Raw genomic sequence first — 23530 nt, forward strand, 5'->3', positions numbered from 1 at the left:
AGGCTCTGTTAAATGACTACAGAGAAATTTTAGATGAAATGCTAAGCAACTGTAAATATGTTGAGGCTAATTTTAATGCATGGAACTTGTCACATTCCTCAGATATGTCACTTATGAGCTTATTTTGATGTCAGTATTTGAGCACAAATAAGACAAGTAATGTAAGTTTCTATTGTCATATGAATTTAAACTTTTATAATTGTGTCTAAATTTCAGTCCCTCCAGGGATTCATGGGCTGATTTTGTGACTGTTGCAACATGAAATGCCTGATTTCACTGCAGTTTTTGTTGGGTTTTTTTTGCATATGTATGTGTATGTGAGTGTAAATTGTGATAAATGTTTTTTTTATGAAATGATGCACTTTCAGAGCCAATATTGGCATATCATAAAACAAATGAGGATTTTTTTGTTTGTTATTTGTTGTTGTTGTTTTTTCATGCTAGTCCAAAGTTTTCTCTGTGATAAGTAAGAGTCAATCAGTAAGATTTATAAGACAACAGCAATGTCCACAAAGATGAAACAGGCCATGCTGATTGTAAACACGGTGATGACAGGAAGAATAGTTGCATTACAAATGAGGTAGCCAACACAGTAGTTGTTTGCATTGTGCGTTTGCATTACGGTGCAGCTCAAACCAAAAACAAAATTACTCAACTAGGTTATTAAACTGTTTTATAAAGTCGGGTAATGTTAGCAACGTGACGCTAAAAGGTATCCCTGTGCGTGTATGTGTGCCCCAGGTGCAGCAGAAGTCCCATGATAAACAGAGAGACATAGTGGGACAAGGAGAGGCTGAGTGGTTCACTATGGTGGTTTTTGTGGTAAAGTTGTGACAAGCATGCAAGGTAACGTCACACAGGATTCAAGGGCATTTGCTGAATATGTGCTAACATCGGTAGTCACAGACAAGAAAAAAAATCCACACGGCCTCACAGCAAGCTGCCACTGACAACAACTCCCCCACAGACAGTATCCAAGTGGCTTTATATAACCCTCCCTGGCCCCACCCTAATTGGGGCAACCCACCATATGGGGAATATTTAATTGGGCCAAACCACTGCACAGAGGTATGATACAGCAGAGAGAGAATTATGCTGAACCTGATTTTTACATGAAAACATCAAACATGTAAAAGCCAAAGATTTCAAGGTGAGCAGGTAACTGGGTTAATTTTATTACATTTGGCATTTTATGGATTAAAGCAGAGATCAGCCAACTGTTTGATGCTCCACCCTGTGTCTAACTCGGCACAGGTGGCCCAATCAAGCCTGATGACAGTGGCTGCTGTTGTACATCGGGGCATGTGGAGCAGAATGAAGGGAACCACAGTTTGGTACACAAGTAATCAGTCTAACAGGTGAAGGTGTCCAAATCAGTGGGTCAAAAATAATAAAAATGAGCAAAGGTGTTAACTCACACTTTAGATGCAATGAAACACCACAAAGACAAAATAAATCTGGCACAGGAGGAAGAGAAGACACAAAGTATATACACTACGAAAGGGAAAACAATGAGACACAGGTGAAACACATTAGGGCGGGGCAGGCGATCACACAGGCGGGAAACTTGACAGGAAGTGCACTGCAAAATGTCAACCCTGGGGAAAAAAAGACAATAAAATGATGGAAATATTACTTAAAAGAAGCAAAATTATCTGCCATAAGAACAGAAGGCCTTCTGAAAAAATTAAAGCTATCTTAAAAATCTTGAAACTACTATGGCTGAGCTAGAAACAAGTGCATTTGTCTGGACACAAAAAATATTTAAGACTTATTTTCTCAGTATGTTGGAAATGTGCTTAAATTTGCAAGTAGACATTTGCACCAGGAAATGCTTGTGCAATTGTCTTGAAAAAGACTATATTTTTAGGTTTCGTAAATCCAGTATAACTACACTAAAATAAAGTATATATGTTTACATCAGAGATTTGCAAAATATACTATCAAAATAGCCATTTATTGATGAAAAAAGAAGTCCAGAGCCTAAAAACATATTTGAATCTAAATTATTAATCTGTTTGGTCTAAATGAGCGTTCATTAATATGTTTTCAGTACTGTGCAGTGGCCTTTTTTCATTTTTTTTTACATTTATGATTACTTATTATTTTAACTTTAAAGAGTTGACAGTGAAATAAAATCTGTCCACACACTATTACATTTTTTCAACAGGTGCTGCATTTTAAGGTCATGTATGTACAGTAATTTGGTAGCTGAGTTCCAGATCAGAAGGTGGATATCACTGCGTCTGCAAAACTGTATAGCTAGACATCTCACTCACATGCACTCAGACACAAATTCACACTGCTATCTAATTTATTGCTCTGTTTATCTGCACATCTGTCTCGCCTGACAGGGCCGTGCACAGTGTTCAGGTCTGTCAGTTTCTGGAAGCAAGTGTGTACATATGGAGTACATGCATGTATGTGGTTGCATCGCTGTAACCCATTTACATCATGAACATATTGTGCATAAAGTGATGCATAAGTGTTTTTTTTTTTGCGTCTGCAGACAGAACGCAATGCAGGAATTCCAGACATGCTGATATCAACTTCCTGTGTTTTCAACCCATCGCTAGGTACAACGTCCTGTCTGATGAGGTTGAGGAGCAGTTTGACACACAACAACTGAGTCACGATGCCCTCAAAGACGCTAACCTACTCCTATATTTGGCCTTGACCGTGGTAGTGTAAGGCGAGGGGAAGGTGATGTGATGTGTTTTCCCAGCATTCCTGGGTTTTGCACCAAAAAACAGTCACATTCCTCACAGTCTCCGTCTGTCGGCTATTGTTCCCTGAAAGGAGAGGGTGCTTTGAATGAATGAGTGAGTGAGTGAATAAGTGACTGACTGACAGTGATCTGCAGCAATGAAGTGAGAAAATAAAGGACAAAGGTTGACGAAAGAACCAGAGTTTGTGTGTATGTGCTTGATGACGGTCATTGTTGTGGTCGTCTGTGTACGGCATGTCCCTGTCCTTTGTCGTATATAAAAACAGGAAAATAAAAGCACTGGAAGGTGTAGGGAGTGCGTGGCGCCACACGGATGCTTGTGTAACCTCCTGTTCAAAGGCCTCCTGTTTCCTCACTACTGTACATCAGGGAATCCAGGTCAAACCAAAACACAGACAGTTATGTCTTGGAAGACAGTTTGTTAGGGCAAACTCTAAAAGCCTAAAATCTGTCCTCATAAACCAAAGCATCCTTTTGATACCAGAACTGGCGATAGAAACCACCATTCCCAGTATTAAAGTTTAACCCTTTGAAACCTGAGCAAATTGGTTTGATTTCTTTTAAAAACATGGGGAGAAGGCAGCGAGCAACTTGACAAGACTTGGCCAAAAATTTGTTTAAAAAAGTGACAAGAAAAATACTTAGCAAAAAAAAAGAAAATAAAAAACATGAAAAGTGTTGTAAAAATGTTTTTATTTGATATATCATATATTTCTTTTAATGTAAGACCATTTTAAATATGAAATATAGTTTTTCCTTATTTTTTGTCTCCTCTTTTTAAAAAATAATTTTAGGTGATTTTTTAGTCACCTTATACTTTTTTTTTTTTTTTTTTTTTTTTTTGCAATTTCACTATATCCTGTGACTAAAAAGCTCTTTTGTTGATGAAGACCTAAAAACAGAGGCAGCATTTTACAAAAATACCACTAGTGCTCACATATATGTTTAAAATTGTACATTTTGACATTTAAAAATAGTTGGTTTCTGCCCTCAGATAAACAGGATAAGAGAAAAGAATAGACCTTAAACAGGCTTTCTCTTAAGTAATCATGAAGCTGCTGCTGTTCTGCATGGATGCACATTCCCAGAGGCCCGCCACATGTTTCAATGCCTGAAGTCACACACACAAACTTGTTTCCATCACTTTGGAGAACATTGCATTCTTAATTCTCGAGAGATTTACTCTGACCTTAACCATACCCAATTCATGACTCGCCCAAATTCTTATCCTAACCCTAACCAAACTTTAAATAAACTTAACCCTTTGGGGACACACTGTTTCAACCTAAAATAGGATGAGTCCCTATAATGTGACTGTGTGACTTGTGTCCCCATGACGTCAGTAAAGTAAGTTCTACTAATGAATCCCAATAGAGTTATGTAACGGCTTTGATTGGAACTAACTCACGATAATGGTCACGTTATGGTTTGTAATCATGTTGGTCTTTGTTGAATTGTTCATCGGGCTCTGGTTTTGATGGGTCATTATATTGTTCCAGTAGTTGTTTGCTGGTTTGGTAGCCGTGTTGTTGAGGCCCAACAAGCCATATCATCCTTTAAGGTCAACCAGTGAGCTATGAACCATCTCATGTCTTTAGTCACAGTCTCTGGTCCCTCAGAGACCCTCCCACACTGCCATGGTGGTTGACCCCTGTGTGTGTTTGTCACAGTCAACAAGCCTCCACGCACTTCTCTCTCCCGCTGTTTGAAGTCCGTGGGGGGTGGGGAGCTGCTCGGATACCCACGGAAAAACAGGCATCCCACCTCGATGCTGAATTTGGAGATGGTCTGCTGTTTAGAAGTAGTACGTCCGTGTGAGATTGACAGTAGGGCAATGGGAAGTAATGCATGAGAATACACATTGAGTTTTATGAGTCACGTGGAGGAGGAGGATTACGGGTGAGACGCTGATGCTAGCAGATTTTAGCAAAAGTGTTATTTGGTGCAGACATTAAACCTAGTGATTTATGCCAATTACATCAAGTTAAGACCAAAAATGTGGCCTCTTAAGCCCTAAATGTGTGAAGACCATAATTACTGCATACATGTAAGTAAGCCCCTTTAAACACGCTTTCAGTGTGACATTTATTGTGTTTCAAAGCCATTCTTCGTATGATTCTATTTAGACGACGGAGCAGATGACATCTTGACTCGATAATTAGCAAACGTAGCTGTGCAGATGGCTGCTGAGTTGTGGAGTTTTTGCAGCCAAGAGTCAAGTGTGTAAATGTGAAAAACAAACCACAAAGAGAGCGCGTGCCAGAGTTCACCTACAGTACATCGACCCCCACTCTTTCTTTTCTCTCTTTTTCAGATTGAACAAACCTTGTTGTGCATCACTGGGACTAACACTCAGTACAACACAGTGTGAATTTTAAGGAGTCAATAAGATGTCTCCAGGGAGCTGCAGATGCTCTGTGCAGACGCAACATGCCAAACAGGCTTAGTAAATAAATCCACCTGGGTTCACTGGGCTGTAGGAAAGTCAGGGAGTTCAAAGTGTCATCAAAAAGTCAGGCTTTATCCTTCCTTCAAGAGTTTGGAGTTTAAAAAAGAAGTTTTCTGCTGCTTTGGTTCAGACTAAATATCTCAGCTATAAGATGAATTGTTGTGAATTTTGGTACAAACATCTGTGATGTTTAGAGGATTAATCATCATGATTTCATTATGACCTCCAGCCTCACAAGGAGGTGAACAGTTTTAGACTTAAATTAAATACCTTGACAATTTTTGGATAGATTTCAATCAAATTTGGCACACATGTTAATGTGCTCCTTGGGAAGCGTAATTACTTTGGCTATTCCTTCACTTCCTCTAGCACGATCTTTAGGTCAGCATTTGTCCAAATCTTTGATTTATAATGAAACGCCTGCAAAACTAATGCCATTACAAAAGCCACAGCTTAACTTTGTGTTTAGTACTAATTATGCTAGCATGCTAACATGCTATACTAAGATGCTACAGCCTAGATACAATCTTGCAGGGCAGTTTACTTGTTGAAAGCTGAGCAAATTGGCCTGATTTCTTTCAAAAACACAGGGAAAATGCAATGAGCACTGATAAAAGAAATTACCCCAAATATTAGCAAAAAAATAAAATGGAAAAAAAAGTAAAAGTTGTAAAAAATAGTAAAAAGTACTGGAACAATTATCTGAAAATTAGTTTTTTTGTGGAAAGACAATATTTAAAAAATGGAAATAATATAGGAAAATATAGGAAATAGGAAATGACCTGGAAAAGGTGCTTAAAAAATGTAATAATTTTGTAACAAAATGTTAAATATCTAATTATGGTAATTATAATTATGTTTTTTCCTTAGCTTTTGTCTTTTCCCCTAGCTTTAAAAAAAATATTTTTTAGATTTTTTAGATTTCTTGCAATTTGTGGAACATTTCTAAATCAAGTTGCCTATTACATTTCTTCCCATGTTTCTGAAATACTCAGTGTCACATTTTCAAGAGGACTCTAGGACAAATCTGTGTACCATGCCCAGGTTCAGTACACAACGTTTACACTAATCAAATGCACACAGATCCAGATCCTGGTCCCTGATGAGAAAGACCCCACAGTCTTTTTAAAATCATCTTTTCTGCATTTGTTTGTTACTCATCATGTATTGACATTTACTGACGGCCAAATGAGAGTTCCTCTAAATTCTGTATTGCACATTTCTTAACAAAACTTTGGAGGGTAACTCATGGATACCACAATGGTTTCTAGTCGCCACAAACTTAAGCAGAGATTCCATCTCCTTTCCCACATGAAACAATAAACAGAGTGTTGAGTTGTGTTATTTACCGTGTTTACATGCCGATTGCAGCAGGCCGATTTTCATGGTCCAGTCTGAAGACACTAGTGACGATGATCCAAAAATATTCACAAGTAACAACAAAAACCTCGAAACAAACAAAGGCAGTTAAAAAACTGTGTGCCGGCATCCTCCTGAGCTGACTAACTAACTCATGACACCTGGGACACAATCCCAATCACCCCACATCCACAGGTGAGTCAGGGCTTCAAAATAAGAGCACTTACAAAAAGGAAAAAAACAATTTCTGACCTAAAAGTGTACATAAACTAAGGCATTAATTTTAAAAAATGTATTAGGCTCAGTTATTAGATAGTAATACAAAAATGGCTCAGACAGATATATAAGAAAAACTGGCGAGAATGAATAAAAACATGAAACAGAGTAGATTTAAGCACATTAGCTTCTTATACCCATATGAAAATAGCATTAGGTGGCAAAGTTATCATAAACATCATGTTCTGTCAACATTTCTTACAATAAAACAGACAAAATCAGTAACAGTTGTAAGTCGGCATGAGGAATGTACAAGCCATGTTTTTCAATAACTTAAGATGTTTGGTTGATTATGGATTATTGACCACAAACAGCATCACCAGTGTTTCTACATGTTGTTACTACTGCAAACACAAAAACGTTATCTACATTTGCAATATTTGGCTTTTTGCTTTGCTTTTAAGTGACTTCCTGTTGATTAACTTGACCCTTTTACATTTTCTGTAAAGAAATGTCAAAAATATGTTGATTAATGAAACAAATACAGTGGGGGCAATTGAAAAAAATGTGATGTAGGTGAATGTTTCTTTCCCATCCTCCCAGAGTTCATAAGGAATGTGATTGTTTCAGTGGAAATGGTTTCTTTATCACAGAAAGAAGACAAGATGCTTCACCATAAGTTTTGAGATGCATGATAGAAGTGTAGGTGCAGGCACAAGTCCATACACACACTACAACACACTCAGAAATACAAACCTAACACACATTTGACCTTGAGGATAAACAGCATGATCCTCAGAGGACACAAAGGTTCTGATCTTTTCTAAAAACTTGTCTTTCTGAATGAAGCGCCCAGCCATCACGGAGCATTGTTACCAATCTCAACCACATCTTGTTTGCAGTAGTTGTATAAAAAGTTAATCCACAGTAATGGCAGAGATAAATAAATAAGAAACAAAGCACAATGTCAGGTCACAGGTGTAACGCTATCACCTCGTATTCAGATAGCACCTTTTTCTTCACACCTCTGATGAGATTTTGAAATGCAACATTTGATGTTTTTGTCCTCTAATCACATCTGTGTGATTCCAGTGTTTGCATTGAGTTAAATAGAATTAAATATGGTTAAAGACAGACCATCACTGTTTTACGGAGCTAATAAATGATATCAGGTCTTGGTACGGTGAATCTACACAGCTTTACTGAGACCCTCAGTATGTGAGTCTATCACACATGGAAATACTGCTCATTTTAGTCACCATTACTTGTTGCAGTCTATTGATGATTGTCGCTAAGATTATCCCAATTACAATACAACAGATTCTTCAATGACACAAAGAGTTATGTCCATTTGTATGTCCACTTTTTCACCAAATGCACTTTGTAGTCCAGTCCAAGTGTGGTTATCTTTCAGCAACAAACTTTGCCATTTAAACCCCATGTAGACTCGCTTCTGTCAACATATAAGTGCAGTTTCTCTCTGTTGATATCAAAAAAAGGTTTCAAAAAGAGTTTTGAAATTGCACTATTTTCCACAGCTCTACAGCGATGCAGTTTCAGTCCCCCACAGGGTCTGCGCTCGTGCATAATCAGTCAGTCCTCGGGCGTCTCTTGTTGCTTCATACCAGCAACTGTCATTCTCTTGAAAAGGTCCACCTTTTATTTATATTCCATTTTCTTCTCACCCTCCTCTTTACTCCACACAGTCGAGTTACAGGTTCACCAGACAGTCATTAGTAGTGTTACGGAGGAGATCTCACAGGACGACCAGGTTACTGACAAGTGAATAAATATTTATATGAAGGGAATCACTCTGCTTCACATCTGGATCCACGAAATACACCAAGTTCACTCTGTGTCCCTGAGGGGAAATCACAGGGAGACGTTCTTTAAACTCACATACTTTTAAATAGAATATAAAATGCATTAATATTCAGTGAATAGAAATATGACATACAGTTATTAAAAACTGATAGGTTCATCAATGAGCTCACCTGGCCTTACTGTGGCGTTACATTAGCATCGCTCTCATAGCTGCCTTGCTGATTTGTTTTCGATTCTTCCTCCTCCGTTTCTTTGGACGGGCTGGAGGTCTGGGGCCTGCTGGAGCTGACGGCTGTCGTGTGGTGGTCGTAGTTGTTGTCGTCACTGTCAGAATGGGATTTACATATTACTAAAAAATTGGTAAAAACCTACGATTTTTTTCCCACAAAAAAAACAACTTTTGTGCAACATTTGCTTCCCGTGTGGATGACAGTGTTTACCATATGCCCGTTTTGCCGAAACCTAACCGCCCGTGACTTTGTTGCCTAATCCTAACCATCATGACAGTCCGCATTGGTTGCATGTGCTGTTGTTAAAGCATAAGGGTCGTGCTGCATCACTTCACAATGTGCATTTATTAATATCCTGACAAAAACTTAAACAGCTGACACATGAGGATACTTAAAATGTCATAAGTAGACACAGAAGGTCACTGACAAAGCGGCATTATGTGACGAGTTGGGATAAGAACGTGTTGGATGTTCACAATGTGGAATTATCAGGGAAAATAATCGGGTGCATCCCCTGACGTGGCAATAGTGACTTTTCAGCATTTTTCGTCACAAACGCAGCCCGGGAAAAACCTCTGTTCATCCTGAACACATTTTCTGTCATCACTGAGACAACGGGAGACCGTTAATCTTCAGCCTTGCTTATAAGCCTGCATAAAAATAATATGAAACAAGAATAAAACATTGACCACTGCCACCAATGAATGTCACCTTATTTGCCAAAAGGCCAATGGCAGTCGTTTATCAGCCGATACCGACGTACGACTCATAAATCTGATCATTCCTAGTAATTAATCTCTTTTGAGCACCTAATTTTATTCTGAAAGATTACTGAAACGTATTACTTGCGTTTCTATTAACCTATAGTTTCTAGGAATGTCTCTTACCTGGTCTCTGTGTTGTTGTTTGCAGATGATGATGGTGTTTACCATGAAGGTGGTGCTGACTATTCATTTCCTTTTCTTTTTGCCTTTCCTCCTCTTCATGTTTCATCTGCTGCTGCCTCAGGAGCTCCTTCTCTTGGTCCAGCCTCTTGTGGAGAAGCAGAAGCTCTTTTCTCTCCTGCTCCAGTTTCTCCTCCTCAGTCTGAAATATCCTCACTTCCTCAGGAGTCTCATTGTCTCTCCGTCTCGCCTGTCCTTGAGGCTCTGGATTTGGCTCTTTGGTCGGTCGGAACCTGCTCCAAACTCTCTCACCTGGCGCCTCAGAGGGACTGAACTCAGCTTGAGGGATCTCAGTAACGGGGTTAGAGGAACCACTCTTGTGGCTCTTTGAAAGTTTAGATTTGTCTTCTTGCCATGTTTCTGTGCCTTCGTCCCCGTTCCCAATTGCCTCGACAGCTCTCCCTTCAGTATTGTTGAGCATCAACCCTTTTTCCCCTTCTTCAAACTTGTTCTCTACCTCAACACCAACATTATCCACTGAGGAAACAGTCTTGTTGCCATCTGAGATCACACCATTTGCCCCCGCCACATTCTCAGTTTGGTCTTTAGTCTCAAGGAGCCTGGTGGCATTATGTGTCCAATGTGGAGCAAAAACAACAGCCTCTCCAGAGCGAGATGTGTCCTCCCCAGCCAGGCTGTACCCTTCTCCTGTCTGCGTGAAGGTGTCTCCTCTGGGACTCCAGTGCTGCTCCAGCAGGTCCTCCAGATGGGTCCTCTGGTTCTGCTTCAGCTCATCCCACTGATGGAGTTCATCCTTGGAGTGCATCTTGACCTTTGACAATAAAAGTCAACAAAATGCAATTCAGTTTAATCTCATTGTAGTCCATTAATCCTACAAATTTATATGATTTTAATGCAACAGGTACAAAGGGAGAGCTTATTGGGATAGATAAAATGCATGCTTTGCTCCAGGCATTTTCATATAATTCACACAAAATTACTGAATATTGATGTGTTCACGCTGAACACAAAGCAAGTGGTTCATGCAGCGTAAGTGTAAGTCAATGCAAAGACATGAATAGATGTAAATTTGTGCCAGGCAACCTGAATGCAAGAAAAAACTGTGTATTCACATTATTTGATTCCTGCTATTGGTTGAAACACATCATTAGCCAATAGCTGCTTTCCCCAACTAATTGGCACAACCCTTAGCACAGCTGCTAAGGGTTAATATTTGCCAGCTGCAAAATACTCCAAAAACCCACTCTAGCTGCCATTTTTGTGCAAGTAACGCAACACAAAAGTTTGTTTTGCTTACGGTGTCAACACAACATAAGAGTTTTCAATGTATTTATTATCCAGTGTTAAAATATTGGTCAAATCTATACTATAAACTCAACCAGTAGCATTGATATTATATTAAACAACAATAAAGGCATGAGATACTTATAAATGCAGCTGTTGTGGGAGGTGCTGACTCATGAGGTTATTCATAAAGGGCCAATGCAGGTCCAATACGTGTTGTAGTATCGCCATAGTGTGTACAAAAACAGTCAGGCTTTAAACAAGGTTAGAAGTTGGTCTATATTTGCTTTTACATGCATATATCCGAATACTAAAGCTTTAACTCAACTACCAAATAATATTCACACTGTACCTGTCCATGTCCTTGGCTGAGAGTCTGGTTTCGATGCTGGTGGTTATGTTGTCTGCGGGATGGTTTTCTCTTGGGCGCAGGGGGACGCGGAGCGGGCTGACATCGGCACTCCACATGATCAACTACCGAAACCACCGCTTTAGCGTAAGTGGGTCTTTTGTTGATGTACTCGATCTTCATGACCTGGTGAGGTTGAAAACAGAGAATAATTCTGAGTACAGCACAAACAGCCTTTTCAGGTTGTTGTTGTGTTCGATATTTGTGTGCTGTAAGTTTCTGTGTGTTTGTTTACCTGCAAGTATCTGGTATGCGTGACGACAGGGACACACTGCAGGCTTTTGGTGTTGCAGCAGCCAGAGCAGCGCTGCACCTCGACGCAGGGCGGCCATAACAGGAAGTTAGCGTTGCTACGGTCCAACATCGCCCTGGTGACCTCAACCACCTCCGTACGAACTTTACACAGAGCCTGCTGAGCTGGCTGGGCATCTGAGGGATGAGACATGAATGAGTGTGAGCACGGGCGGATTATGGAACAATGAGCACAGGCACAAAATTGTTTAGTAATTGTTTGGGGCATTTCGTATGTCTTTATGGTTATTTTGCATCTATTTGTGGCTGTTTTGTGTGTCCATGTGCTTGTTTGGTGCCATCATCTTGATTTGCATTCCTCTTAGTTGTCCTTGCAGGTTTGCTTGTCAATTTGAATCAAAGTGTTGTTGCTTTGGGTTTCTTTGTGGATGTTTTGTGGTTGCTTTGTTTGTCTTTCTCGTTGTTATGTCTCTTTGTTGTCGCTTAGCTTTTTGTCATAGTTGTTTTTGCATAGTTGTCTTTTGGTCATTCTAACTTTCTCTGTGTTTTGCTGTGGTGGTTTTGTGTCTTTTTCTGGTTGTGTTGTGTCTTTTTTTAGGTTGTTTTGTGTCTCTGTGTTTTTTGTGTGTCTGCTTGTGGTCATTTTGTTTCTTTTCATGGATGTTTTGTGTCTCTTTGTGGTTGTTTAATGTCTTGTCATGGTTGTTTTGTGTCCCTTTGTGGTTGCTTTGTGTCTTTTTTGTAGTCGTTTTCTGTCTCGTACTTGTTTAGTGTTTGCAGGTGAACAATACTTTTACTCTAACCACTGACTTTAGAAAACCCCCTTCCCTTTGTGTCTGTGTTTGTTGAACCAATGACTAAAAGAAAAAAATCTAAATACACTTGGGACTCCTCATGGTTTCCCACAGAAACTCTTCCTCTTGCTAAGAGAAGAGCGCAGATATGAGAGGCCTAAAGCCTTTCCATTCCACTGAGTTTACTCATTCATCCCCAGTGACTCACCTCGCTTGTTTGCATGTGTATTAAGTGTGATAAGAGCTCTCATCATTGAAGCCCAATTTAACATTTTGTACAACAGTGGCTCTGACTTATGCAGCTCACCAGCACAGCATCCACTAAAGCCTGTTAGTAGCTGTTGCAGAACGGAAACAACCAAGCCGATTATAATGTGAGACTCATGCATTTTTAAATGAGCAGATATGTTACAACTTCTTCTAATCAGACTCTGTGGATTATTGCATTGGTGTGTTACACAGAAGCATGAGGGAATTTATTTGCACTTTGCTGCATAAAGATTCACTATTCAATTGAGGACACATTTAAGATATTGGGCACAGTTTACACAGTGATTAATGTAAGGCCATTAGTATCTCCTCATGCTATAGGGAATCCAACAAAGTCACCCAGACGGTTGTAGATTGCTGTCTGGTAATTCAGACATCTGCTTTATCACGATGTGGAAAAAAAGGTTAATGGGAAGAATTTTACCGTGTCATTAAAGCCATACTTGTCACATCAATCAACTGGCAGACTGATCACACCCGCAGTCCACCACTAATGAGGACGGAGTACTTTTACATTCATGAGGAAAATTAGGAATCCTCCTGTCAGCACTGCAAATAAGGCTGTACTGAATATCATCATTTTACATTCAAAGCTTCTGTTGAGGTTTTGGAATTAATTTTGAATGTCTGTCATCATATCATATGACTTCTTCCCTAAAGATTTTCCCCAAAAAATCCTTGTTTAAATCCTCACAAATTCTGTTGCCTCCCTGTAACACAATATGTTTTCACAAAAAAGTTAAGTAGAACACTTTATATGACGAATAATTTTGAAGCTATAAAATGGATTTTGAGCTGTAATTTAGTGGATATGTTTCCAGGTACTTTTTTGTCAACTATTGAAGAGATAAATTATGATGTAGAGCTACAGTATGTATTATTATTATTAACCTTTATTTATCCAGGTTATTTGAGATGGTCTCTGAGATTGTGTTCATTGTTGTGTGTTGTATTGGTGTTGTATGTCTTTAGTCGTACTGTGAGTATGAATATTATGGATGTGTATCTATGTAATCTATTTAATGAAATATTGTTAAAATAATAAAAAATAATGGAGACCCCAGTAAGAGTAGCTATTGTTTTATACAGCAGCTAATGGGGATCTTAATAAACAAACAAACAAAAAATTTGCTCAATTTTTATCTTTTTTTTATAATGTTATAAACAAAGCTTTGAACCTTCGAACTATTTGGTACAGCCCTAACTACAAACTTTAACTTCAACACATTTATGACTACGAACATTTAGATATTTATCCTTACAAACTGTCAGTCATACCATGACAATGATTTCCTTAAGATCTAAAGACGCCAAATGAATAACAGCAGCTCCGTCTTTCATGATATACACTAAATTTCACAACTTTAGTGCAACAACAAACAAGTCTTTCTAAAGACACCGTGAGGGAATAAAAAGGAAGGAGGGGGCTCAGCTCACCGAGGCTCCTCGGTAGTCTGTGACCTCCATTGGCTGCAGAAGTCCCGTCCTCCTCATCTGAGACAAAACAACAAACAAACACAGCATTTGACTTGTGTAAACACAGCAACTTATTTTGAAATGGTCTGTTTTTTGGCACGAGGTGCACATTTTATTCTAAGGCCTTCAGCGCCCTCTGCATGTATAGAGATAAAACAGGCGCTCAAGTCTTAGCAGGAGAGGGTGTGGAGGGAATTAATGTCCCATGCGAGTGCACTTACAAGCATGTATGCAAACAGAGAGAGAGAATTCGGACCTTGCTTAATTTCATTTGTGTATTTTCATGAGTATATTTGTGTTTTAAGATCATGTATTCTGCCGGCTCCTTGTTTCCACTTCTGTTTGTCTCAGTAGATTTTATTACCGTTGATGTTTACAAGTCACAGTTAGGGTAGAAAAGTAGCCACTTACTGCTGTCATGTTAGTTTTCAGTTCATTATCATATTGCCCACACACAGCTTATCTGTTAGTTTATATATTGAGTTCAGTCTTGATTGGATGATTATTTTTTTAAATTTTGCAATACGAGAATAAAGTCTAGCTTTCCATGTTGGTGCCAGGCATAAGACAAATAAATCAGAGGATTATTATTGTTATTATTATTTGCATTTGGAGAATGAAGTCAAAATATCAAATATAAACTTGACATTTAAAGATCAACAGGGAAATCCTTTTTCTTTGGGCGCATAAACACAGTGTTGTAATAAAGTGTTAGAACTTTCAAGAGATTGTGCCAAAAATTTCGTCTGCACGAAAGCGGTCGCCTTTCAAGTTTGTCATATCACAAGACACAATTCAGACCAGAAGAGTTGACTTTATTCTCGACTTTTTTCAACATTTCTGCTCCAAATGCAGAATCCTTCAACCCTGAAAAAATGTTTCTCCACATTTCAACTTCAATCTCTGAATGCAAAAAAAAAATCCTCCTCTCATTTTTTAACTTCATGCCTAACCCTTACAGTTTTCCGTACATTTCATCAGTAATATGAGAATGCGCTGGTCTTTACCTACGGAGTCAGAGAGCAGCAGCAGCTGGAGGTCCTCTATGGAGGAGATGGGGCTGTTTCTAACCAGCTCCACCAGGGCTGCAGGCAGAGGCTCCCCCTGAAACACACAAGGATTAAATATCAATATAAATACCAACCAGAGAAACAAGATACATAACTCTGGACCGTCTTAGAACATGATTTCTGTGTAAAAGGGAAGGCACGCAACCATTTGACTTACTTTAAACACAACTTTCAGAAAAGCTATTTGAGAATTTCCCACCCTGTATTCATCCTGCTTTAGACATTACAGAGTTTTCCAAACAGTTCCTCTGAGGAAATGGATTCACGCTGCAGCACGTCTACAACTATTTCAAGGGTTTCAGTGTGTATGTGTGTGTGTGTGTGTGTGTGTGTGTGTGTTTGCTTGACTGAGGCACAATAGGTGAAAATAAAATGTAAACAAACTGTTATCCCTTCTATCAAAAAGAACGAAACCTCCTACCACTCTGAGGTTTGTTTACATCAGTGACAGCTGTAAACACACTGAATTCTGACCCTTTCAGAAACCCAGAAAAGGAAGTTTTTTTTGGTATGCAATTACAAATGTGGCAAATTTATTGTAACAAGCAAGTATCATCACTCTGTGCAACTGTGTGGCTCTTTTATGCATTTTTAACCCTTTGAAAGCTAAGAAAATTGGCCTGATTTCTTTCAAAAACATGTGAGGAAGCCAATTAGTAACTTTACAAGAAATGACACAAAATAATGGCAAGAAATTAGTTAAAATTAAAAGGAAATTACCTAAAAAAATTGCAAAACAGAAAAAGAAAAGTCAAAAACTAATAAGAAATGATCTGGAAAGAACTGCTACAAAAAAGTTTTTTTTTTCCTATAATATAATTTTAAATAAATAACTTTAAATACTGCTTTCTGGATTTTTTTCCCCTAGTTTTTTGTTAATTTTCAAATAATATTCTCTCTCTTTTTCTTTTTCAGGTCCATTTTCTTGTCACCTTTTACTAATTTCTTGTAATTGCAGGACATGTCTCGCAAAGTTGCTCATTACTTTTTTTTTTCCTTTTTTTTAAAATAAATCAACCCAATCTGCTCTGGTGTCACAGGTTTAAATGCTTGTTAAAGGAGTGTCCTAAAGTAATACAAGAAAACTGATGTTGATCCAGGTTTCAGAGGATTAATAGTTTTTGGAAGACAATGGCGTTTCACAGCATCAACGCTATAAATAATATCAGGTGGTGGCTCCACGGGAAATACTTGTTAGTAGGAAAATTCATCTCTGGTTTTGTTTTTCTTTGTTGATAATAACAAAAGGATGAGGTAACACTTGCATTGTACTTCAACAAGATGCGTTTGATCAAAAACATTTCCATAGCACCACACGAGAAACCAAGCAACAGCGCTAAATTGTGATTCTTCGGGCTGAGTGTGGGTTTAACCCCCCGAGTCATTAATGACTAAGAGAGCTGAGGGGGTTCAGCGAGGGGGAGTGTTAACCAAAGCAGACACACAATGGTCACTAAGAGCGGGCTGAATGACTATTGGCGTTGTGTCTTCTCATCTGCTAACATTTAGGGGTCAAAGGAGCCAGGAAGGAGTCAGGAAGTGGGGGAAGGAGTGATATGGAGAGGAGGAGAGAAGGGAGGTGCATCTGAGAAAAGAGAGGGATAATAGATGAATAAAAGACGGGTTAAAGTGGACGGGGATCAGACATGGGTCGAGACACTTCCTCACGTTGGTTTAAATGCTGTGGACGTTTGCTTTGACGTCTCAGAGATGAAACCATTGATGATCTCAAAGGGGCAAATGTGCTCCGATTGGTATTATAATAAACCAGCAAATACAAAATATGTTAAGTCTGCACCTTTAAAAAAAAAAATATAGGTTTATTTTATAGTGTAAGTCTATTCCAGTAAACTGTGCGGTGCTATTAAGGTTGTTTAGAATATAATGAAAGGAAGCACGGACATGTATCATCATCCTGCCCGTACGATACACCATTGACTTTCCTCCATTGTTGGTCGGCTTTTCAGAGAGTCCGATTATACAGCGGGGAAATGCCTGCTGTATTACGCTTACATCTCCGTTGTAGGGCCGTCGATGCCCCTGAGGAGCCATCATGATGATTCCTTCCCCTCGTCAAATGGAGCAAACCCGCCTGCTCGGCTAATTGTGCTAATTATAGGATGTGTGCCTTTGTTCACAGTGGTGCCTGCTGTCATGACGATTTGCGTCTAAGCAGGAAATACTAACTAAACACCTCGGTTCTGATAAACAAAACAGATGTAAACAGACGCAAAATCCGCAGACAGAGTTTGTAAACACACATCGATGAAGTTTAACGTCAAACTTCAAGATGAAGATTATGATACAAATCAAGATTATAAAATAGCAGCTTTTCAGCCCAGTAGCCAGAACAAAAGGTTGACATTGCATGTTTCTGCAACACCGAGGCAGGATGCCTGTCAAGCCACTTTTTTTTGTTGGGTTTTTTTGGGGGGGGGTTACCTGTTCCAGCACATTTTTAGGTACCATGGATTTTTGGGACCTGTCCCTGTTTCTTGCAGCTTTTGAGCCCCAAAATGTGGGCGTGTTTTAGCGGCCTGTGACTGTTTTAGCGTTGTTTCAGCCTCAAACGTGTTTTTTTTAGGGATCCTTTGCTAAACTTCCAGCAGCTTTTAGCCCCCCTAACGTTGGTGTTTTTTAGGAACCTGTCTCTGTTTTTCCAGCAGCTTTCCAACCCAAAAATGTTGGTGGTTTCTGAAGACCCATCGCTCCTTTTTTTGCATCTGTTGGTTTTGTTTCTCTGACCCATCACTGTTTTTCCAGCAGGGATAGCATCAAGAAAAGCAGCTGTTTTTTTTTTTTTTTTTTTTTTTTTACAGAAAAGCAAGGATTGTGCCCCAAAATGGTAAAGGAGCACCCTATTCATTATGAAACAGCTGTTTTACAGGCGTCATACTAGAACATAGTGTTGTCAAAAATATCAATTTATCAATACACATTGATTATGATTATTTGAAACTGTTCAATACTTGCTTTCCGCAGTATGAAAACAATAGTCACGTTTTCTCTTATTTTCAGTGTTGACCACAGTCATTCTGCTGTTCTCTGCTATAAACCAAGAAAGAAAAGTCGTCACTGTCATGTTATCGCCTGGTTATATTATTTATTAAAAAAATTAAATTGTTTGCCCACAATCAGAATTTTCCCAGTGGTATGGAATATTGATATTTTTCAAGGTATTGTGTTGAATTTAGAAATCCCAGTATCATGAAAACTAGGGGCAATAACAATCAATCAACAATCGATTAATTGGTCGTTAAGAATTTAATCGAACATGTGAAAGTTTAGTGATTAATCGACAGGCTGACATGCTGTAAAACAATGTTGCTTTTAACTTTGATTGAGGGAAAAAAAACAAATTTGGTGTTGTTTGAAATCATCAAGGTGTTTATGTCTTTTTCAAATAACAATTAATCAATTAATCAATCATTAAATCTACAGATTAACTGATTAAGGAAAGTGCTTACAATTTGCAACCCTAATGATAACACTACTGTGATTTTGGCAAGCAGCAAAATTTTCAGAAGTACCATTTCACAGAAACTATTGTGTATATTTTCACCATTTTACACGGTTCAAAACAACAAATTTTTGACATAATCCAGTTATCACCTGAAGCAGCTCTCATCCCCTGAAGCTGTCTTGGACATATTGAGGAATGCCAGGTACAGGCAGCAGCTGCAGCGGCTGCAGCGGCTGCAGCGGAGGAGAGGAACATCTAATGGTACATAATTAGAGGGTCAGGTTTGCTGCCGGCGCAGCAGCCGCAGCACGTGTGAAGTTTCACATGTAGCCGCTGAAACTGTGCCTACACGTGCGCTATACTGAAATGTGTGAATGAATGTGATTTTAATTAATTCCTTTGTCATAATTTAGCACTGAGTTGGAAAGATGCTGGATGCAAAAGATAATGATGAGTTTAAAAGTCTGTATTCCTCTTTGGTGGTCCACAGATGAATGTATACTCCATACATTCGCACAGTTTAAATTATCACTCACGCTGGAGACTTGCTGTGTCTTAAACTCATTCTCTTGTTATAATGTTCTTGATTGAACCTACAGACTCCATCATTTCACAGCTGCTGTACTATAACTTTAAAATCAGACACGGGGAATTCCTGGTTGTATACCTCAAAGCCTTTGTAACTTTCTCCCTCTAAAACACTCGGCTGTGAAATGAAAAGACGGGTTGATGACAGGAATTTAAAGTCATCCATCAGGCACCTTAAATCTTATGTGAAGTAGTCATGGTGATGGTAGATTACATGCATACACTAAATTGTGTATGAATGAAAGGAGGAACGAAGCCACTTCAGATGCCAGCTCACATCCTGCAGAAACTGCATTTATTTCCCCTTTCTTTTATTTTGTTTTTACTTTAATTGAAAGCTAATGTTGTTTTAGTTGGTTAAGCTTTAGTCGTTGGTGTCTGCATGAAAAAAGGCAGGTTGTGCCCTCTTTTTGACTTGTATAAATGTCCACTTCCCATGACTGACTTTAACTGTGTGTGTTTTGACCCCATTTAGTTTTAAAGTGACTGACACTCATTGTGGAGCTGAATTTCCTGGTTCAGGAACACAGATGAAATCTTAACAGAGTCAGAAATACAGATACAATCTGACTCAACATGCATCTGGACCTACTTCTATAGACTTTTTTAAGCAAAAGACGCAAAGATTTTTGCTAAAAAGAACAATGTCGTTTATCATCAAGCCTCACTTGACCTGGACGAGACCCTCAGTTAAGTTTGGCCTTCCTGTTTGACCCCAGCACTTTGCAAATCTATCCTGCACCCATATTTCACTTCTGCCTGTTAATTTTCACAAGATTTAAAGCAAATGCTAGTCAGATTTGTATTTAAATGGAGCAACAATGCAGAAGTGGTTCTCTATGAATGGAAAAAGAAGTAAGAAGTGGATCTGTCTGTCTACGTTGTAACCCTGTCACAAACTTAACAGCAAAGTGCGCCACAAAACCAAAAATTTTTTTTTTTTCTTTTTACCGGTAGTGCTGTTTAGCAGTCTAGATTGTTTTGGTGTGAGTTGCTGAGTGTTGGAGATATCGACTGTAGAGATGTCCGCCTTCTCTCAAATATAATGGAACTAGATGGCACTTGGTTTGTGCTGCTCAAGCGCCAAAAAATAATACAATTTGAAAAAACGCATAGCAGACGGTGTGCATCTACTCATGGATGAGAGGCTCTAACAGCCTGAGATGTCAACATTAATGGCGTCCTCCTCAGCAGAGCTGTAGCATTAGCTAGCTCAGTGGCGCTAGGTGAGCTAGCAGTAGATGCACACATCCTTCTGCGCGGTGATACGGTTGGTGGGTGTAGTTTAGTAGAAAGAAAATAGTTCCAACATAAAACTGCTCACAACAAGGTCTGTGGATTATCTTGAGTAACCAGGTAATGATGTCTGGAAAAAAGACATTGCTGTTGAGTTTTTCAAATGGACTTTCTTGGTGCTTTGAGCACCAAAAGCTCTGGTAAAATTCAGGTTAACGCCCTTTTAAGTTGGAACAACAACTCAAAAATCAGTGAAAATTGTGGTACTGAAGTTGCTGTCATATGCAGAAACACAACAAATGAAAATAGATGTTCGATTGTTGGTAGTAAACTTTTTTTGACTTACATGTTGCATGTACATTTTTATTTAACATGGCCATAAGTCGTAACTGTTAGTTGCTCTCCACTTAGAGTAACCTACATCCAAGGAGCACTTAAATGCACCATAATTCTGTTATATTGGAATCTATACAGTCAACATCTCCAACACTCGACAATTTACACCAAAAATGATCTATATTGTTAAACAGCACTACAGGTAAGAGGGAAAATCTTTATTTTTGACTTTGGGGTGAACCGTCCCTTTGAAAGTCTTAATTCTCAGCTGAAAATGTAATTGAGTTCTGCATTTCTCTCCATTTTAAAACTATAAATGCAGGTGCTTTTAGACGCTGACCATTTGGTAAGATGAGTGATTTACATTGTGTCGATGCATGACAAATACACCACACCGCGCACATTCTGTGTCATCTTTCCTCCGAGATATATTTCATTAATGTTTCACTGCAACTGTGGTCTCTCCTGGTCGTCTACTGTAACTAACATATGGCCTCTATACAGCTTAGTGTTACAGTGTAATGTTGCTCACAGAGTGATTTATGGACTCGCTCAACATCTGGAGCAGCATCCATGAACGCACCACGTGGAGCATCCAGCTGTATCATGGCAGCCCCTGTTTCCTGCCTCATCACAGCGGACTGACCTCTGCATGTGTGTGCCCCTGGGCATCCATTCATAAGGCCAGCTAATGGGGGGAATAACTGTTATTTTCTGCAAAGGATCACACCCCTCTTAGAATAAACAGTAAGAGTTAGGCTGGCTTTTATAATGAGAGTAGACTGAAGCAGGTGCACTGGATCAAAAGTTGTAAAAAAAAAAAAAAAAAAGTAATAAATAACCTGGATTTATTTTGCATGTTTGTGTGCAGCTTCTGTTGTGTTTGTTAGTAAGAACAAAAGTGCTTTTGATATTATTACTCATTATTTAGCTCCAAAAGAGAGTAGAATGCTGTAGAATTATAAGTTTTACTCAATTTTGGAGTAAGGAGTTGCAATAATTGTAAAGAATGACTTTACGTTTAAATAAGATATCATACTTTCATGCCATATCCTGTCAGTGCTCCTGCAAAACTTCCAAAAAACTTCCTTGGGGACTCACGTTTTTTAATGATAATTAAAATATTTTAACATAAGTGTAGTTATAGAAGTTACAGTGAAGGTGAAGCATCTCTAAAAGATGGTCAGACTCACCTCGGCCACGCCAACGTGCAGACACGCCACCAGCAACGCGAGCAGCAGCTGTACCCACGAGCTCATGTTGCTGCCCAGCCTCGAGCCTCTTCGACGGACCGGGCATTTATGGAAGCGCGAGAGTCCCTCTCTCCTCAGCACTGCGCGCGGGGGGACAGCGGCTCGCTATGCGGAACTGCGCGCGCGTAGATGGTGCGTCCACAGTGTTGTCTCTCAAGCAGAGATATCCGAAGAAGAAGAAAGCGCTCGTGCTTGGTCAGGCACGCAACTTTAAGTCCCCCTCAAAAAAAAAATAGAAAACAAAGAAGTAAACCTCCAAGCTTTAACTCTGGCACTTTTTCTTCAATTTGATGTTCAGTCTTCTCTTTTTAGTTCACCTTGCGCACAAAAAGCGCAATAAGTGTAATTAAAAAAAGACTAAGTACATTTCCAAGTCACAAACTTCAAACTTTTATCACAAAGATAAAACTACCCAGAACTCTCAAAAAGTGAGTAAAGTTTCAGTTATTCCAAAAAAAATGTCCCGTGTCTTTGAAATAAAACCAATTAATCCACTTGATTCGTGTCTCTTTAACCGTGATGTGATCCCAAAGTTCAGCTCTCAGGCTGAACGTCTGAAATAACGTCGCAGCTCTGCGCCAGACTTTGCGGTCCTCTTCTTCCAAGGAGTCTTATCAATAAGCAGCGCTGTGTGAGGCTCGGTGCGCCTCAGCCCTGGACCTGCCTGATTACGCAGCGCTGCTGGTGGTGGTGGTGGTGGTGAGGGGTAGAGCAGATCCCCAAGAGTCTCTCTCCCGCCCCCTGCCTGAAGAATGGGCGATAATCTGCGCACAAAGAAGCGACATTAGTCCACAAACGGCCGCCTCACAGCAGCCTCTCTGAGCAATATTTCCTCTGTCGTGAATCATTTCTGCAGATATTCCTGAAGCTGCGCCAAGAAGTGCTGTGGGTTTGTCTGTTGATCTGTCTGCCACATGATCTGCTCTGAAATGTTATTATTATTAACTCTAAGTGTGTAAAAATATCAACCTAGTGTCAGTGTTTCTGAGCAGAGCAAACAAAGTAGCTCTTTGTTTGTTCACGTGTATTTAAGTGTAGTTTTGAGGTACTGTTCATGAGTATTTTTATGTTTCTTATACTCCACTGCATCTAAAGGGAATATTGCTAAACTATATTTTCAGTATTTAACAGGTTTAGTTTCTAGTTACCTTTCAGATTAAAATTGTGCATACTGAGGTGATGTAATGTAATGGAATTTTATAAAGACAGACAATGCACGATAAAGTGTTAAATCAAACAGAGATATGCATTGTACCAGGTTTTAGCAAAAAAATTATATTACAATACTGCACAATCCTAAATCCAGTCCTCCACATGGACAAATTCTGGTTTGGATGGGTAAATAATTACTACTACAAGCCTCTAATCAGTTTTAAACAAATGTCTCC

At 39.2% G+C, this 23530-nt stretch overlaps 1 protein-coding gene across 1 annotated transcript in view; it reads right to left on the reverse strand.

Moving 5' to 3' along the window:
* Nucleotides 1–6921: 6921 nt before the first annotated feature.
* Nucleotides 6922–23530, reverse strand: part of pdgfbb (platelet-derived growth factor beta polypeptide b) — a 43256-nt gene continuing 26647 nt past the window's right edge. Inside the window, exons 3-10 of the mRNA XM_042505893.1 lie at nt 22083–22906; nt 15204–15300; nt 14158–14214; nt 11640–11833; nt 11348–11530; nt 9694–10522; nt 8747–8900; nt 6922–8613 (exon numbers count right to left, since the gene is read on the reverse strand). Coding sequence (XP_042361827.1) covers nt 8764–8900; nt 9694–10522; nt 11348–11530; nt 11640–11833; nt 14158–14214; nt 15204–15300; nt 22083–22148 — 1563 coding nt within the window. The 5' untranslated portion in view covers nt 22149–22906 and the 3' untranslated portion in view covers nt 6922–8613; nt 8747–8763. The remainder of the gene's footprint in view (nt 8614–8746; nt 8901–9693; nt 10523–11347; nt 11531–11639; nt 11834–14157; nt 14215–15203; nt 15301–22082; nt 22907–23530) is intronic.

Source organism: Plectropomus leopardus, chromosome 17, assembly GCF_008729295.1.
Source record: "Plectropomus leopardus isolate mb chromosome 17, YSFRI_Pleo_2.0, whole genome shotgun sequence".
NCBI lineage: Eukaryota > Metazoa > Chordata > Actinopteri > Perciformes > Serranidae > Plectropomus > Plectropomus leopardus.